The 16,935-nt window shown below is 51.4% G+C and overlaps 8 protein-coding genes across 8 annotated transcripts; 3 read left to right on the forward strand and 5 right to left on the reverse strand.

Annotated features, from left to right (window-relative positions):
• Positions 1-339: 339 nt before the first annotated feature.
• On the forward strand, positions 340-2,444 carry CC1G_06138 (O-methylsterigmatocystin oxidoreductase; the record flags this gene model as incomplete). The annotated part of the gene is made up of 10 exons (XM_001839896.1): positions 340-586; positions 649-778; positions 835-1,023; positions 1,082-1,337; positions 1,398-1,541; positions 1,602-1,791; positions 1,845-1,926; positions 1,982-2,110; positions 2,170-2,313; positions 2,372-2,444. 10 exons carry the CDS (start codon positions 340-342, stop codon positions 2,442-2,444), a joined length of 1,584 nt encoding a protein of 527 aa, XP_001839948.1.
• Positions 2,445-2,837: 393 nt separating this feature from the next.
• On the reverse strand, positions 2,838-3,388 carry CC1G_06139 (hypothetical protein; the record flags this gene model as incomplete). Its single annotated transcript, XM_001839897.2, has 4 exons — positions 2,838-2,918; positions 2,979-3,116; positions 3,168-3,221; positions 3,275-3,388. The coding sequence occupies 4 exons, from the start codon at positions 3,386-3,388 to the stop codon at positions 2,838-2,840; spliced, it is 387 nt and encodes a 128-aa protein (XP_001839949.2).
• Positions 3,389-4,905: 1,517 nt separating this feature from the next.
• On the reverse strand, positions 4,906-7,448 carry CC1G_06140 (cytochrome P450; the record flags this gene model as incomplete). The annotated part of the gene is made up of 13 exons (XM_001839898.2): positions 4,906-5,065; positions 5,119-5,262; positions 5,323-5,451; positions 5,500-5,581; positions 5,637-5,826; positions 5,879-5,892; positions 5,946-6,075; positions 6,212-6,259; positions 6,360-6,395; positions 6,469-6,733; positions 6,786-6,974; positions 7,027-7,156; positions 7,208-7,448. 13 exons carry the CDS (start codon positions 7,446-7,448, stop codon positions 5,002-5,004), a joined length of 1,662 nt encoding a protein of 553 aa, XP_001839950.2. The 3' UTR covers positions 4,906-5,001.
• Positions 7,449-8,423: 975 nt separating this feature from the next.
• Positions 8,424-9,847, forward strand: CC1G_06141 (hypothetical protein; the record flags this gene model as incomplete). Its single annotated transcript, XM_001839899.2, has 2 exons — positions 8,424-8,711; positions 8,765-9,847. 2 exons carry the CDS (start codon positions 8,424-8,426, stop codon positions 9,845-9,847), a joined length of 1,371 nt encoding a protein of 456 aa, XP_001839951.2.
• A 145-nt stretch (positions 9,848-9,992) lies between these two features.
• On the forward strand, positions 9,993-11,466 carry CC1G_06142 (hypothetical protein; the record flags this gene model as incomplete). The annotated part of the gene is made up of 2 exons (XM_001839900.2): positions 9,993-10,298; positions 10,354-11,466. The coding sequence occupies 2 exons, from the start codon at positions 9,993-9,995 to the stop codon at positions 11,464-11,466; spliced, it is 1,419 nt and encodes a 472-aa protein (XP_001839952.2).
• A 109-nt stretch (positions 11,467-11,575) lies between these two features.
• On the reverse strand, positions 11,576-12,441 carry CC1G_06143 (hypothetical protein; the record flags this gene model as incomplete). The annotated part of the gene is made up of 4 exons (XM_001839901.1): positions 11,576-11,762; positions 11,823-12,050; positions 12,110-12,277; positions 12,341-12,441. 4 exons carry the CDS (start codon positions 12,439-12,441, stop codon positions 11,576-11,578), a joined length of 684 nt encoding a protein of 227 aa, XP_001839953.1.
• Positions 12,442-13,303: 862 nt separating this feature from the next.
• On the reverse strand, positions 13,304-14,488 carry CC1G_06144 (hypothetical protein; the record flags this gene model as incomplete). The annotated part of the gene is made up of 6 exons (XM_001839902.1): positions 13,304-13,432; positions 13,519-13,659; positions 13,717-13,837; positions 13,895-13,988; positions 14,177-14,333; positions 14,399-14,488. The coding sequence occupies 6 exons, from the start codon at positions 14,486-14,488 to the stop codon at positions 13,304-13,306; spliced, it is 732 nt and encodes a 243-aa protein (XP_001839954.1).
• Positions 14,489-15,268: 780 nt separating this feature from the next.
• On the reverse strand, positions 15,269-16,763 carry CC1G_06145 (hypothetical protein; the record flags this gene model as incomplete). The annotated part of the gene is made up of 2 exons (XM_001839903.1): positions 15,269-16,384; positions 16,485-16,763. 2 exons carry the CDS (start codon positions 16,761-16,763, stop codon positions 15,269-15,271), a joined length of 1,395 nt encoding a protein of 464 aa, XP_001839955.1.
• Between the last annotated feature and the right edge of the window lie 172 nt (positions 16,764-16,935).

The following is a 16,935-nucleotide window of genomic DNA, read 5'->3' on the forward strand; positions in this document are numbered from 1 at the left end:
TTGTTTTTTCAGCCCGATCCTTGGGTACAGTCGAAACTCTAGGTTGTGGTTTTTCCAATACTTGGTATGACCTTAGGTGCAACAGGTTTCAACATCCGTTCCAAAGCGTCGCTATCCAAGAGGACGCCGCCTCCATTGAACAAACGACCCTAGCCTTAATGTCGTCCATCTGATGTCAACCCCGAATTCTTAAGGATATAGATTGATCTTGAACGTACCCACAGAAACCACTAGTCGCATAAGGCTAATCCGTGTGGCGTGACCAGTTCTTTAAAGAACACCTGTCAGGCAGGTTGCTGGGCCTCCACAACAAACCCCTCCGCCACTTTTTCCTTCACCATGAGCACCAGCGCATTCGAGGCTTTGCTTTCCCCACACTCCTTTTCTTCTGAACTTAAAGCTTATGTCCTCGCTGTGCTTCCCGTTTTCCTCTACTTTGCCGCCAAGTCGATTTCTTCTGGAAAGAATGCCAAAAGCAAGCAGCCTTTGCCACCTGGCCCCAAGGGCAAGCCAATAATCGGTAACATGTTGGATATTCCGCAAGTGAAGCCATGGTTGGTTTACAAGCAATGGGGCGAAACCTACGGTACGCCTATTATGTCAATGTCCGTCGATCTCGCCGCTGACCGCCTCGTTTTCCTACGACAGGAAACATCGTCCATGTCAACGCTCTGGGACAATCTATTGTCGTTATCAACAAACTCGACCAAGTCATCGACCTCTTGGAGAAGAGATCGACGAATTACTCTGACCGCCCAGGATTGCCAATGCTGGATATGTGAGTTGCCCGCCAGGGACTGTCGGCCTTGATCACTGAAGCTGTCGCTTTTCCAGGATGGACTACAGTTTCAGCTTCGGTCTCATGCCATACGGCCAGGACTGGCGTCGCCACCGCAAGGTGTTCCACCAATATCTCCATGCACACATGGTCCCCCGCTACAACCCTATCCAAGAGCAAGAAGTTATCCCGTTCGCTCGTAACCTCTTAACCTCCCCCGAAAAGTTCCTCCTCCACACCCGAGTGTGAGTTTTCCGTGTGCTCATAGTAGCGCTCACAGTGTCTAACGGGCGCCAACTGCAGTTTGTTCGCCTCAATTATCATGCGAGCGTCGTATGGCTTCGAGAAGGTCAACTACGACGACGAGCTGATTTCTGACGCCGAAAACCTCCTCCACGCCTTCGCCGAGGTTATTGTCCCAGGTCGATACCTCGTCAACCACATCCCCATCTTGCGACACATCCCCTCGTGGTTCCCTGGCGCAGGTTTCAAGCGCAAGGTTTGGGAAATGTCTCGGTTGTCTGAGAAGTCTGTTTGCATGCCATTCGAGATGGCCAAGGTACGAACATCTCGCATTTCCATTAGTTGTTCCCCCTCTCATTGATACTCTGGTTTTCAGCGACGCGGACGCGAGAATGCTCTCCCCAGCATGGCCACTGACCTGATTGAACAGCTTCCCGCCGAGAATGATCCTAAACGCGAAGAGGAGGAAACCGTGGTCAAGAAAGCCATTGCAAACGCCTATGTCGCTGGTGCCGATACCGTAAGTCCCTCCTCGCACTAGCCGGGCACTCGAATTCTCAGGCTCATGGACGCTCTGTAGACTGTCGGTACCGGTCATGCCCTCTTCCTAGCTCTCGCTATGAACCCCGAAGTTCAACGAAAAGCACAAGCCGAAATTGACGCCGTTATCGGTCCCGGACGTCTGCCTCTCATTCGCGACCGAGAGCGTCTCCCATACGTTCAAGCAGTCGTGAAGGAGGTTACTCGCTGGCACACTGCGCTGCCCATTGGTATGTCCCTTGCTCCATGTGGTGAATTCCGCTCTGACAGTAGACCTGAATAGGTGTTCCTCGCAAGGTCACCGAAGACGACGAATATATGGGATACCACATCCCCAAGGGGGCCATCCTCATGGTCAACCAATGGTATGATTTTCCTGTTTCGTCGGAAATTCTCACTGGCATACTAATCCTCGCCCAGGGCTATCAATCACGACCCCGAACTTTACGACGACCCCATGACCTTCAACCCCGACCGATTCATCAAGGATGGCAAGCTTAATCCTGAGGTTCCAGACCCCACTAACGTGGCTTTCGGCTTCGGTCGCAGGTAGGCCCATCTTTCTCTATTTGCCCTCTTACAGCCTTGGGACTGACCACTTCTTCTAGGATCTGCCCCGGACGTCACTTCAGCAACGATTCCGTCTTCATCCTTGCCGCGACCCTGTTTGCACTCTTTGATATCAAACAGTCTAAAGACGAGGCAGGAAACCCCATCCCCCTCGAATTGGATGTCACTTCTGATACCGTCTCGTAAGTTCACTCTTAGTCTAAACCATATGCTTCTTTCTGCTAACATGGGCTCGTTCAGTGCTCCTCTGCCCTTCAAATGCGATATTGTTCCCCGTTCCGCTGCTGCTGTGTCATTAATTCAAAAATCATAAGTAGGGTAGATAGTCCATTTTTTTCGCATCTCATGTTCCATTTGCTATATCCTGCATCCAGAATCACAACGGACTCTCTCGCCTCGCCTCAATGTGAGATCTGAGCCTCTTCACGTTAAACGCGCGAATTCAATGGAGATTGGAGGCTAAGTGAGACTTCTAATGTACAACTGAAGGGGGGTTACATGCAAAGGTCAGACTACAATATGTAATCTGAAGGCGTTAGGACTATCTTTGCTATGATATGAAACTAAGGAGAGGGATATTGCAAATTCTGCTGAATGAGGGTGAATGTCCGATGAGGATATGTCTTGGGTATGTGTCCGTAAATGTCGTTATGAAGTGTCCGTGATTTGTGGTGGTAGTACAGGGTATGGCAGAGCTCGGGAGGTTTCAATGATTCAGTGTAGGAACACGGTTCAGTGTTCTTCGCTTCAAGCAGTGTAGCAGCGTGGTCCAAGCGACAGAGAGTTTCTAGGGGAGCAGGGTCAGGGTGCCATTTTCTTTTTGGAGCGGTAGATTGAAGGGACTCACCGGAGACGTTGAGCGATAGCTACACGGGTCTTTTGAGGTGACAAGTGATGGAACGTATGGCTGACTCGTTGTTGGCACACAATCGAAAATGGTGTCGGTCTCGTCTTCGTCCTCATACTCATCGTCGCTGAATGACTCCTGCACTGCGTTAGCGCCGGGGTAGAGACGTCACTGTGAGTAAATGCTTACCCCTTCCCAGAGCCAATAATCGTCGTAGTTGGGCATTCGACAATCAATGGTTTTCTAGACGGGTCTTTGAGCCGACAGCACAAATAGGGAGAATACCAAGGGCCTACCATAAAGTCCACAGGTGCTCTCGTCATAACGTTCTGGGGAGCCAGGTAGCTAGACTCTTCAGAGAGCTTTGAGAGAACGAGGCCAAATGATGGGAGAGGAGCCCTGACAGCCATGGCTTCGAGTGTTTGCTAACCCCTGCCACTAACCGTCTCGAGGAATCTGGAAATTCGAAAGGAGGGGACGAGGGGGAGATAATATTAAGAATAAATAACGGAGACCTTCAAGGGCGTATAAATAGAGGAGCGGGGAACTGGGGTTGGGTAGCCGCAGATAACAGGGAAGAAGCAAACAGCGGGAAGGTTGGCAGACGGACGGGTGCGTTGGGCTCTATATACCAAATCCATGATGATACGAAAAGGAAGGCATGGGTGAAAAGCTCGGAGCATTGTCCCTGACCTGTCATATTTGGGTTAGACTGAGCTTGATCAATCCCCGAGAGCTCGATTGATTTGGCTGATGCGCCTCCTCTTTTCCGAATAGAAAACCGGAGTGAGCTTGGAAAAGCATGTGGACGAAGTCTTTTACGTCTCTCAACCAGAATGAGCTCGATTAACATAAGCTTGCTGGGCTTGTGACCAGAGTGACGTTGTTAACTCTCTCTTTTACCATACACAGGCGACCACTTCTGCTTCTATTCATGTGTCGACCTGAAAGAAGCTTTGGACGATCACAGACCAACGCCGAGAACTTCATTTACTTGCGGTGGGAGCCTTCCCACAGCCGGCATAGGGCGGGAACCGTAGCATAACGAGCTGAGATACGCAGGGTGAGCGTCACACCGTTTCCATTGTGGGCAGATGCAGTCCGAACAGGGAATGATCCGCCGAGCGCCGAGTCCCTTGGGCGAAGGATCGAGCGTTCGCCTTTGAAAACGGGATTCAAACGTCGCCTGAGCTGGTAAGTCGTAACGTTGCTACCGGTTCCCCCTTCAAGCACCTGCGAAGTCCTACTGAGTATTGAATATTGAGGGGCCTGTCGACCATTTTATAGCTGACTCCGATTCAGTCCCTGTGTTCCTTGAATGTGATGTCATACATGAAGGCTCCATGCAAAGGGCATCGGGGGAACCGACTGATGATACATATGTCAAGTCGGTTATGTACTGTATGTGTAAAAATCGATTGCGCAAACGGCGCTGGGATAAGCCCTGATAAGGCCCAAATGGAAGCGCATGGCGCAACACAGCCCATCGGGGCCTAACGCTCCTAACATTCATGAAACCATAACAGGCGCTTAGAATGTAGCAGCTCGGGAAGTTCCCTCCTGCAGGCACATCCTACTTAGAACATTTCGCGCCGCGCGGGCATGGACGGAAGCGAGATGTGATGTAACAGAATCGGCAACACAACGTGGGGAGGTGGCCAAGGGAAAGTAGTTCGTGGTGCATGAAGCATCATACGCGACAATTACTTAGCGTAGGTGTATCCAAAGGAACAGTAGTAACATCACTGGTGGTGTAAGGAAGCATATTTCCAGGGAACATTGTGGCCCGGGAGTTTTCTGTTTGTATGGGCGCTAAAATTGGGACCGACCCGGAGTCCATTTGGATAGCCGAGGACAGGCATTCAGGTGCCATAAAACATCAATTCAATGTGGGCCAGCGATATTAAGTGTAACTGATATAACACTAAAGCCATCAGGCCAGGCCATCCGCCGACCGACTTCGTCGCGCGGCTCCTCGCCTGGAGAGCTGGTACAGAAGAACGATGTTTAAAGGTAGCGGGGATTACAGCAAGGTAGCGTGCTTAGATGAACGAATAGAGAAGTCGCACTCAAATGGTAAGGGTGTCCTTGGAGTGTTAAGTCAGTTTATGTCGCCATTAACCGCAAACGCTAGACCTACGTGACCAAGCTCGACGCCACCCGCAGGGCCAATGGCTTAGGGTTGCCGGCCTCATCGAGCGAGGGCTTGATGTCAAAAGTTGCCAGAAGGCAGGCTGTGAATAGCAGCAACGACTCATGGCTCAGATGCCGTCCTGGACAGATCCTGTATTCCAACGGATGGAAGTAAGCAATCAAATGCGAGGGCAAGTCGACGAGTACTGACCTTCGCCCGTATCCAAATACAGCTGCTTCTGGGTCTAGCACGGAAGGATCAAGCTTGCCGTCCTTGAGGTACCTCTCAGGTCTGAACGTTTCGGGATCCTCAAAGACCTCGGGATCATGCATCACAGACCTGGCAATGTTCAATCACTCAGCGCTGATAGAACCAAATTCTACGCACCATGTGTTCGAAAGGATGATCGTCTTCGCGGGGATATAGTACCCGTTGTACACATCGTCTTCAGTCGACATGTGTGGAACGCCTGGGAGGACGTTAACATCAGCCTCTCAATGGAAAAGGGAAAGAAAATGACGAACACAAAGGAACCACACTATGCCAGCGGCTCACTTCTTTGATAATGGCCTGTACATACGGAAGTCGATCCATGTCTGCAAATGTCGGTAACCTCTCGCTACCGACGACCGCATCTATCTCGGCCTGAGCCTTGCGCTGGACCTCTGGATGCATTGCTAACGCCAGGAACAGGGCATACGATGCACTGAGGGTCTGCAAGATGATGAATAAGTGAATGGAGAAAAGGTAGGTGGAAGTTGCCCACAGTATCGGCACCAGCTGGATAGATACGTCAGCAATGTATAGGTCTTCAAACTTGAGAGTAGACTGACCTAGGTAGGCCTGTGCTGCTACGTTTCGAGCAACCGTCTCTTGATGGGCACGGTTAGGCGAATCCTCCTCGGGCAAGTCTTCGAACAGCTTCGCAGCTGCGTTAATATAGTCGCCTTGGGTTCCAGAGCGCTGAATTTCGGAAACGGTTAGAGGTCAGAGCACGTAGCGATTAAGGCTGAGCACGAGTACATCCGCGGATACACCCGTACCCGTGACTGCGGGTACCTGCGACTCAAAAAGGCAAACCTGTATCCGCGGGTTTTACTTTCCCACGGGTACCCGCACTCGCGGGTACGGGTTTTTTGCAGGTTACCTGCGGGTTTTCCATAAAAATCACGGGTACCTGCGGAAAAATATGAAAAAATCCATACCTGTATCCGCGGGTTTAATTTCCCATGGGTACTCATACTCACGGATACGGGTTTTTGCGGGTTTTCCCACGGGTAAACCTGCGAGTACGACAGGTATACTCGTACTCGTGCTCAGCCTTAGTAGCGATAGTACGGGACAGTGTCGACTTACAATCCTCTCCTTCATTTCGTCGAATGGTCTCCCCACTAATTCATCGTTCAACTTTGCGAGTCTGTCGGTGATCCGCCTCCATCCAGCACCGGGGAACCATGAGGGAACGTGTCGCAAACTCGGGAATGTCGTGACTAAGAGACGGCCTGGAGCTGAGTATTCCATGAAATCTTGCAAGATGGTCTCAGAGGCTTCCATGAGGACCTTGTTATACTCGAGATCCTCGACGCCGTACGAGAGCCGCATGATAATTGAGCCAAAGAGGCTACTCGAGGGATCAGAAGGATAGGACAGTGGAGGCAAACCTCAAGACGTACAGTAGAGCCTGTTCTCGGAAGTCCTTGGGATCGGCTACTAGTTTCCGAAGGAAGGTAAGCGTCTCCTCTTCGATTACTGGATAATAGTTGGGAATCTGCGTGTTATTGAAAAAGCGGTGGAAGTCGCGGCGATGGTCTCGCCACCAAGGTCCGTAATTCATAACTGAGAATGCCCATCCAATCTTAGTCCTGTTGACATCGTCAGCCTTCGAAACGTTCAGAGGGGCGGAAATGAACCGACAGAGGAATTAAAGCACTCTGCACTCTGTCAGAGTAGTTCGTTGCTCGTTTGGTAAGTAGGTCGTCGATCGTCGTCAAAGAGTTGAGAATCAGAATTCCCTGCCCCATGGCGTTGAGGTAAATCATGTCCCCTGTACAGAGAATTAGAGAAGACGGGGGCAGCAAACGACAGGGACATCGACCGTATTCCTTCTTCCATTCGTTGTAAACGAGCCATGGGTGCTCGATTGGGATCTGGAGAAGGTTACCAACCACAGGTAAGCCTTTGGGACCAGGTGGTAAAGGGTGTCCGCGCTTCTTGCTCTTGCTTCGAAGAAGAGCGGTCCATACGATCGCAACTCCAACGACGGCAGCTCCAACCAACGGCCAACGGTCATATTTCACGTCTGAAGGAAGGCGGAGGTAGGAGACCAGTCTTTCCATGGTGCTGACAGGCTAGCCGATGGGAAGGAGGGGGAAGGAGCTCTGTCTTTGACCAAGGAAACAGGGATCTACTTGTAGCCCCCAGGGAATGGATATCATGCTGCCATGATGGAGGCGTGTGTCAGGGTGGAGAAGTACTACCGCCGAGAAAAAAGCATCCGTCAGCCAGCTAGTCCATATGTGGGGGATCGACCGAGTCTTCTGACATCCAGAGTACATAGCTTGGTGGCCATTGGCCGTAAAACAACAATAACTTGAAGTAGAGCGGGTGGTGGGTACCGAAGCCTGTACTTAAGATCCTGAGGAGCACCGAGGCTGGTACTATGTACATACTTCGTCAAAGTTGCCAGTGCATGGGCATGCTTCTGTGAGGCGGGCCCTGGGGGTTTGAGGTAGTTCCTAGGCCAGACAGACCGATCTTTGGGTGAGTACAGGGCTGTACAGGGGTCCCGTGGTGCAACGATGGCTGTAGTACGCGAGGACTTACTACGGCCCTGACCGCTTTAAGTCACCAGAGCATCAATGGTCATAGTATACAAGGCTCTGCAGGTCGGTACCGGTGGAGTTGCCTGTGTTGGACTTGCTAGCGTGTAATCGCGTCGAGTGCATCGCCATGGCGGTGGCAAGAGCCAAGAATGTGAAATTGATGCGTCGACGGCAGTAACCTGCGATGATCGAATCTAATCTACTCGACTAGCCTACTATGTACATCTAAAAATCGAGTCTGTGTTGCTCTCGCGGTAGTTGAAGAATATTGTCCCCACTGAGAGGAGTTGGACGTTGAGCAGTGAACCCAAGAGTCAGCTCTGTGTCACGATCAGAAGATCCTACGCCATCTGACTCGAGCGTCTGAAAGGCTGTTGTGGCAGTGTGAGGATATGCGGACCGCACCATCCCAACCACTTAAAAGGCCGCACGGATGCAAGGAACTATCAACACCACGGTGGTTTCTCATTTTCTCACTTCTCCCCAGCAATGGAGGCGCCGAGCATTGTCATTCCGGAAATTCTGCACCAGATCGTTGACTATGTTGTCGAATACGAGCCATTTCTATCTGGGAGACGACACAAACGATTACAATTGCAATCGGCCGCCACTCTGGTAGCATTGGCCTCCACCTCGCGAATTTTCAGCGAGATTGCTGTCAGGACCATTTGGGAGTCCATACCTCATCTCGGTGTGGTCTTGGCACTCATACCGGAAGATGCTCGACAAATCCAAATAGAGCTCCCTTCCGAATCCCTCCTCACCGAATATACTTTGGTACGTTCCAGTAGCATATTTTTCCGTCGTCACTCCGGCTCATCGATTCTAAGGAGATAACAAGGGACCTTGGGGCAAAGGATCTCTGTCGCATAATTTACTATGCTCCGTTTATCAAGGAAATCGGGCGCTTTGGCTCCCCATCGGTCCCAGAAAATTCGTTCGATGTACCTTTGGGCTTGGTTTCCGAAGTCAAGGTCAAAGGCATCCTCCCGACGATACAGAGGATGATTTCGCCCTCCCAACCGCTCTTCCCTAACGTAACCGCGGTACAATGTGACGCCATAAGCCTGCGTGCCGCCTCAGGGGACATCCGACTACTCAACGTCGCCTCCCTCCGTCGACTTGACGCAAACCTCACCCACCAGTTGCGGTTCCTTTCGACCTGTAACGAGGCAATCATCAATATCAACTCGAAAGCCCGGATACACTCGCTCGCGTTGGCCTACCCAGGCGAAGACACGCCAATGGCGGACGCACCTGTGCTAATCCCTATTCAAACCCTCCTCCTCAACTTCGAACATCTCGTTGAACTGGCTACAGGAAAGATTCCCATTGGGACGGGTGTCTTGAACCATCTGGCGCAGCTTCCTACCTTGCGGCGATTGGACATGTGGCTGGCACAGCGATGGCAAATCGCGGCGCTTGGGGGTAAAGGGCAGTTTAATCACTCTCCGGAAACTTCAACTTTGATCCCATCGTCGAAAATTCCCTGCTCCCGTCCATTCCCTTCCCTACAGACGCTCATCATCCGCACCTTCTCCCTCCCCGACGTCATCGAGCTTGTCATTCCGTTGGTCGCCACGGCACCGCTCTCTACCTTGAAAACAGAGTTTTATGTCACAGGGCAGGAAGAGGGCGACGTGACCCCCAAGATCGACCCGTTCGTTGAAGGTCTTTCGCTGCCGCGGCTAGAACATTTATCGGTGACATCCCGTGGGCATTACAAGGTTCGCTATTACAGAGACACCCGCTTCTACGTGACACCGGAGACATTGGAGCCCCTCCGTCGGCTTAACGGACTTCGTACACTTGCCATTTCACCTGGAGTCAAGGTTGGGTTTGTTGAAACTCCCGATAACCTAGACGAATGTCGTAAACACTGGCCACACATGAGCCATATAGTTCTGGAGTAGTCTGATATCTACCGGTCGAATTGTACTTCTTCTGAATGATGCTGCTCATGGGAGGTCAAAGTTGTGCGACGGATAAGCGGCCCGGAGGAGCCGTACTACGATCACTTGAACGCCCGCACGACTTTCTCTATTCCCTCGCACAATCATGGTACCTGATATTCTTGTGGCAGAAATCGCCCTACAGATTATCAACCATGTCATCGACTACAACCCTCGTCGACTAGAGCGACATCACAAGGAACTGGAATCGCAATCGGCCTCAACGTTGGTTGCGCTGGCTTGTACTTCTCGCATGCTCAGCGAAATCGCGGTTAGAATTATCTGGGAGACCATACCACATCTGGGGGTGGTCATGGCGCTCTTGCCAGAAGACTCTCGAAGGATCAATTCAGAGCGCTATTACAGGCGCCCTAACGATCCCTTTGCTTGTTGGGATACGAAATATACTTTGGTGAGTTGGCGTTATCTTCATTGATCGAATCCGCGGCTTATACCAGGATATCAAGGGGCTAACGAGACCTCTCGAGACGAATGACCTTGTCCGCGTTATGTACTATACGCCCTTCATCAGGGAGATTGGGTCATTCGGGGCGCCATTGGTCTCAGGCCGCTCATTTGGTCTTACACTGGGCTTATTCTCTGGGATCAACGTTGAAGGCATTCTCTCAGCGATGCAACAAGCTGCTTCTCCTTCGGTTCCCCTCTTCCCGAACGTCACGACCATCCTCTGCCACGCCAATGCCCTGCACCCGATGTCACATAACATCCAATCACTCAATCCTTCCGCATTCCACACCCTCGACGCTCGGATCGAGTGGGATCTGGCATCGCTGCTGTTGTCGAACGAAGCTATTGTCAAGTTCAACTCGAAATTCTGCGTACGTTCGCTCAACCTGCTGTGCAGGGGAGATAATATCCCAGTGGGGGAGGTGCCGACGCTGAGACCTATCCAAGACCTTCTCCTCAGTTTTAACTCTCTGGTCGAACTCAACACCGGCAGAATCCCCATATCCACCAGCGTCATCAACCACTGGGCGCGACTCACCACTCTGCGTCGCTTGGAGATGTGGCTGGCCCAGGATTGGCAAATCTCGGAGCTCAATGAAAGCCAACTCAGCGACCCCCGGGGCTCTTCGACTTCGGTTCGCCCAGCTGATGGAAACGGGCAACCCTCCTTTCCCGCATTGGAGACGCTTGTCCTGCGCACGTTCTCCCTCGTCGACGCTGGTAGACTTCTGATTCCGCTAACCGCTACGTCGCCGCTGCGTACCCTCCAAGCGGAACTTTATCTTCTGTCAGATCCCCGCGATCCCCCCGAGATAGAGCCTTTCGTGGAAACTCTTTCGCTTGGGCCCAGTCCACCTCATCCAATTCTCGAAAATCTATCAGTCACGATCGAGAACCACTACGCATACCCTCACGTTCACATTTGGGAAGACGGAATTCTCCCTTTTAATATGACGCCAGCGACGTTGAAGTATCTTTACCAACTCAAAGGACTTCGTAAGCTCGTCATTTCTCCTGCAGAAGAGGCCGGCGACCTTCGCCATATTATGGACAACATCGAGGAATGTCGTGGGTACTGGCCGGATTTAGAATATGTACTTATTGGACAATGAACTGTCGAATAGGAGAGGATATATTGAGGGATACATAGGAAGCTATATACATATAACAAGGGGTAATGGCACATCTATGGAGAACCTAGGGTCACAAGCTGAAAGGGGCCTAGTCAAGGTCATAGTCGAGCTGCCTGGCTTCCACTGCATCGTAGCTGCCATCAAAGGCACGCTGGTAGACCTCAGGGGACGTTCCCTCAAAGTCCCTTTCGACGATATCCAACAGATCTTGAAGTCGCTCCCTAATTTCAAGACTATCTTCACCAGTAAATCCTCGTGGACTTCCTGGATGGCGGCTACCTCGGGCATGAGCATCATAAATCGTGACTAGATGCGAACCATTGTGAGGTACTTACAAGATTTTCATGACACCTCTGACTGCGTCCTTGGCAAAATTCTTGAAGACATGTCGCGGGCTGCTTACGATACGGGCGTAGAGTTCCTCGTTATCGCCCAAGTCGCGCTGAGCGAGCTCGTTTAGATCGGACGAAGCTTCAACACTGCGCTCGGCAATTTCCAACAAGTCATAAACATGATCTCGTAATTCGAGATCGCTCATCTCGCTGAGTTCGCGGACTCCCAAACTACATGGCACAAAGGTCTTAAGCCCGGCACAGTGGGGGAAAAGGTAGGGAAAACGTACAACAAGCCAGCGCCTCTGAGGGCAGTTTTAGCCACCTTTTTGGCGACGTTTTTGACGGTTTGCATACTCTTTGCGTCCCAGTGGATCCGGCGAGCGTCGAGCTCGTCAATGTCAAAGGCCCGCTCGTAAAGGTCGGGTTGGAAGAGTTCTCGAGCTGAAAGCGGGGAGCTGGAGGAACAGCACGCATTAGCGTTTGTATCTCGGAGGTTGCAACCGAAATCTTTTGCGCACCTGGAGGGGGCTGCGTGCCCTTGACCAGCATGGCCCTGGGCAGAGACTAAGGCAACTCCAACGAAGAGAATAGCGGAAGTGACGGTGTACAGTCGGACCATGACGTGGCTGTGAAAAATTGAGGGTAGATAGACTGTAGAGTGTTGTGAATGAAAGCAAAAGTGCGCGGTCAACGCGTAATTTCCAAAGCGGAGAAGAGAAGAGGTAGTCGTTTTGTCGAAAAGCAGAAGGATATGGCCAGCTTTTATACCTCTCGGACGAGGACCTACCGAATTGCGAACACCCATAGTTGGCATCCAGACCTGTGCTCAAAAGTATCAAACCATGATAGTTGCGAAGTTGCTCGATTTCCGAGCACGTTGGAACAGCGCTGGAGCGTCTGTAAGTACCTTTAGGCACAGGTAATCATGACGGTGTGGGCATCCGCGTACGCTACGCCAATCATTAACATGATCTCATCCGTTCCATAGCTGTCTGTCAGATTGCCTAAATCAGCTGTGGACACCGGGATGTATACAAGCGGGCGATGTCTTGTTCTGTCCTGTATTATGAGCTTGATATCACCGTGATCAGTGGGATGGAAAAGAGCGTGCTGTTGAAATCCAACGGAGCAGTTTGCACGAGCAGAGTGGAGAACGTAGAGTGGTGAGGCTGTCGTCCCTCTGCCATCTGAGCGTCGAAGTCACCTCTGTTGTGGAGGTCATTGCCGCGCAAATCTAACAGCTGCAAATGTTAGAATCGCATGGCGTCGCCCTTCGGATGCCCAGTGTACAAAGCTAGAAAACGAGAGCACTCTGGAGCGTGAGTGTTTGTTTCAGAGGACGAAGCAATCCGAACCAAACCGTACCCGATAGCCCTGGCAATAGCCAGCATCGACGGGCTTCCACCATTCCTCTCGTTCCAAAAATCCATACGAATTGTAGAAGTGTAAGTAAATTAGATATACAACGGTACAGGTCCCAATCACTTCGTCCTTGAAGCCCCATCCGCCCCCTCATCCGCATCCTTCCTCTTCTTCGCATTAGCCAACTCCAGAACGTTAAACTTGGAAAACTTGTAGTAGTCTTTCACGATAGAGACGCCACATATGCTCTGTTCCAAAAGGCAAAGGTCAGAAATCAACCGAAAAGCTGAACGTTATTGGGAAGGGTAGAGGTGGACACGGGACACGGACGAACCTTAAACACCTCGACCAAAATGAAGATATCAGGCTCGTTTAGCGAGACTGTATGTCCTTCAGGCACCCAAGACGCAATATGTTGAATGAGTGTATCTCGGCTGAGGGTGGTGTGGTTCCGGATTCGAAGTTCGATTTTGTACTGTTACGAGCAGTCAGGAAACGAATGGTAATCCCCGGTTCTGACTGGGAAACGCACTTTGAACTTCTTATCCCCCTCCTTTTCAAAAAACGCAGAGAACACCTTCTGGCAGAGTTCCTTGATATCGGGAATAGCGGCGTAGCAGGTATCCATGACTGGTACCAGGCGTTGTGTATGCCTAAAACAAATGCGACTTAAGCACCCCGTCCCACCCAGAACGCAATCCGAAACGCACCTCGTCCTCGACGCCCCAGTCTCCTGCACAGTCTTAACATACTTCATCACCAGCTCCACAGGATCAACAGGCGGTTTGCACGAGATAAAGACGACTGGAGGGTGCTTAAGCTGGGTTTTCCGGTGGATAATGGTCTCGTGTACGACGCGTACCGCATTGCGTATCAGTTTGGCAGTTTGCTGGTTATCCAGAATCCGAAATCCAGATTCAAATCCAAAACCAACGACGTTGCATACTCTATTAGCATGGACAAAGAACGACGAGGACTGAGGTAGAACGCACCAAACAGCTGCTCCTTCCTAGGCTTCTTCATATCCGACACCTCTCTCTTTATCTGTTCTTCCAAACTCAACCCTTCATTCGCACCATCGTCGTCGTCGTCAGAATTATCGTTCCCGCCCGAAGATGAAGTTGTTGTTGGCCAGAGTTCTGACGCGAGCTTCGTGTAAAGATCTCAATATATGGAGGTGAAAGGATAAAAGTAGAAGACTGCCTACTACTCACCGAGTCGAAAATATCGTAGATTTCGCCTACAGTCTGCCTCTCTTTTCCCTTCACACCTGCATCGAGGCCACCAAAAATCAGCTCAACCATCACCCTTCTTTCCCAATCGAAGCCCAACTCACACGAAATCCAAACTCCAGGCCCTTCAACCTGCCTTTTCGACTGTATACCCCTTCCATCCTACCCCAACAAGAAAGGAACACCACACGAAAAAAGACTGAATATTAGCGACCAAAAAAACCCCTTCTCAAGCGAATTTTTCGGGAACTCACAGAACGAGGCCGTTTCTTTCCCCTGTCCCCGTGGTGGTGGTTCCCGCCGCTTTTGCGTTTTAGAGAGTTTTGTGGTGCTTGTGTTTCGGACATTTGTGTTTGGTTGGGTGCGGGAGGGAAGGCGAAATATTGAGGGTGGTGGGCGTCGGGAGATGGGGACGACGGCGAACGCGATGTGATGGGATTGGTTCAAGATGCATTGAGCTGATCATTCTTGGCGGCGGAGCCTCAGAGATAAGATAAGATGTAGATTCCCATCAGCTGTTAGTAGATAAGAGGAATGCCTGAAGAGCTACCTGCGCTGAAAGACTACATTCCGTCATACACCAAGCATGGTGGGTCTGCCCGCCCCTATTTGTCGCAAACCGATCATCTCGCCCCGATCCTCGAGTCCTTCAGCCCTGGGCTAATTCAGAACGGGATAAGGAGTCAAGATAGATCCGCGCCTATTACTACACTTCTATTTCTACAAGTTCTACTTTAGTCGAGTACCGTTATCATAATATTCTAAGCCTCTATACTTAGGCTGTAACCGTTCTCGCTCGTTCTCAAGCACGTTCTTCTATTTCTCCATCCTACTCTAGTCCATACCTAACCATCAAACACTAACCGCAACCTCCCCCTCCGCAACCTCCGGCACCCCCTCCATCCTCCCCCACCTCCCAACCAACTCCTCCCTCCTAAACCCCCCAACACCAACAGACGGCCAAACCCTCAACCTCTCCATCCCTCTAAAACCATACACCCCCTCCAACGAATTCGGTCCTAACTCAAAATACAACCCCTCCCTCTCCCACGAAGTTGAAACATCGTGGAAGTAGTGTCCACCTCCTTCGATGACGAGTTCTTGGAGGGTGTGGAGGAGAGGGCCGGTGGATTGGAGGGAGGAGAGGGAGGAGAAGAGAGGGTCGAGGTGGAGGGGTGGGGTGGGTGAACCGTAGAGGATTGTTAGAGTGAAGGATTGGAGGGGGGAGTGGGAGATGAGCGGGAGGAAGGCGTCCGTGCAGGGACCGAGATGCAGAGTCTCCAATTTAACAGTCCGGAGAGCCGCAAAAGGCGGTTCATCACGTCCTCCCTCGAGGAACTCCCGAACCCTCTCCCTTGTCTCCTCCCCCTCCCACTCAGTCGAAAGGTACATATCAAGGTGTCGAAGATCAGGAAGAGTAGCAAGATGAAACAGCGTTTCCAGAGGCAACGAAACACGCCCAGCCGTAAATCTCGTAAGGTTCCCAAACCTGGAAACAAAATCTCCGTAAACCTGGATAGAATGGCCGTCCACCAAACCGATAGCATCCGGTTCCCTAAACGAAACTTCCAACGACCGTACACGACTCGCGCCATCGGCGAGCCACCCGATACTCTCGCAACACGCTTCAATTTCCGCAGCCGCGAAGGAAAGTCGAAGAGATTCTATCAATGGCACGTTGCATATCTCCTCCGCCGGTGGACGAGTGGTGTACACCCCCGTCCTGTAATCAAAGCCGTAAAAGAAATCCGCCGCGCCCGATACGTATCGAAGGTTTGGAAAAATGGGGGTGTGGGGGTTGGCGCTGTGGATAGCCTCCAGCAGCCTGTGTACGTCTTTCCCCGCGTTGTGCCGGCGTATGCGGTGGATACGGAGTTCCCTGCGCGAGAGGTTGGTGATTTCTTTGATGAAGGAAGCGTAATGGTTGAACCGCTTGACGTCTTCGTGCGTCAGAGGTCGCATCAGCACCTAATTATAGTACAGGAGTCATCGTACGATGGAGAAGGGGGTTGGCAAACTAGTGAGTACTACCATCATCATTTTTCGGTTGATGTGTGTATGTACTTACCAGCTGGAACCTGCAGAACGGCCCAACCTCTTTGACTACGACGGCGTCCTCTGGAAGGAGGTTTATGAGGGGCCCGATGTCTCTCAGGGAGCGCCAAAGGACGGGGTTCACGATGTCGTTGAACCAGGTACACGTTAGTGCGAGTTGCGCCAGGTACTTGGTGCAGCTGGGATCCAACTTCCAGACGCCATCGCCGGTGTAGGAGCACGAAGCTTCGACGATCTGGGACGCGATTTCAGGTATTAGGATGGGTGCCGAGACTTCCGTTCTCCAATTCATAGTATTCCTATGTAGTACGAAATCGTCAGCCGCAGGAGGAAAATAAAAAATAGGGAGGACTCACTGTGAGGTGTAGGTCGAGGGTGGGCGCGAGGAGGGATGAGATGATGGGTGTCCAGTGGAGAGTACTAAGAAAAGCTGGGGGTCCCAGACTCCCAGAGGGTCGAAGAAT

Source organism: Coprinopsis cinerea (genome assembly GCF_000182895.1).
Source record: "Coprinopsis cinerea okayama7#130 chromosome 2 map unlocalized cont3.2, whole genome shotgun sequence".
In the NCBI taxonomy this organism is placed as follows: Eukaryota; Fungi; Basidiomycota; class Agaricomycetes; order Agaricales; family Psathyrellaceae; genus Coprinopsis; species Coprinopsis cinerea.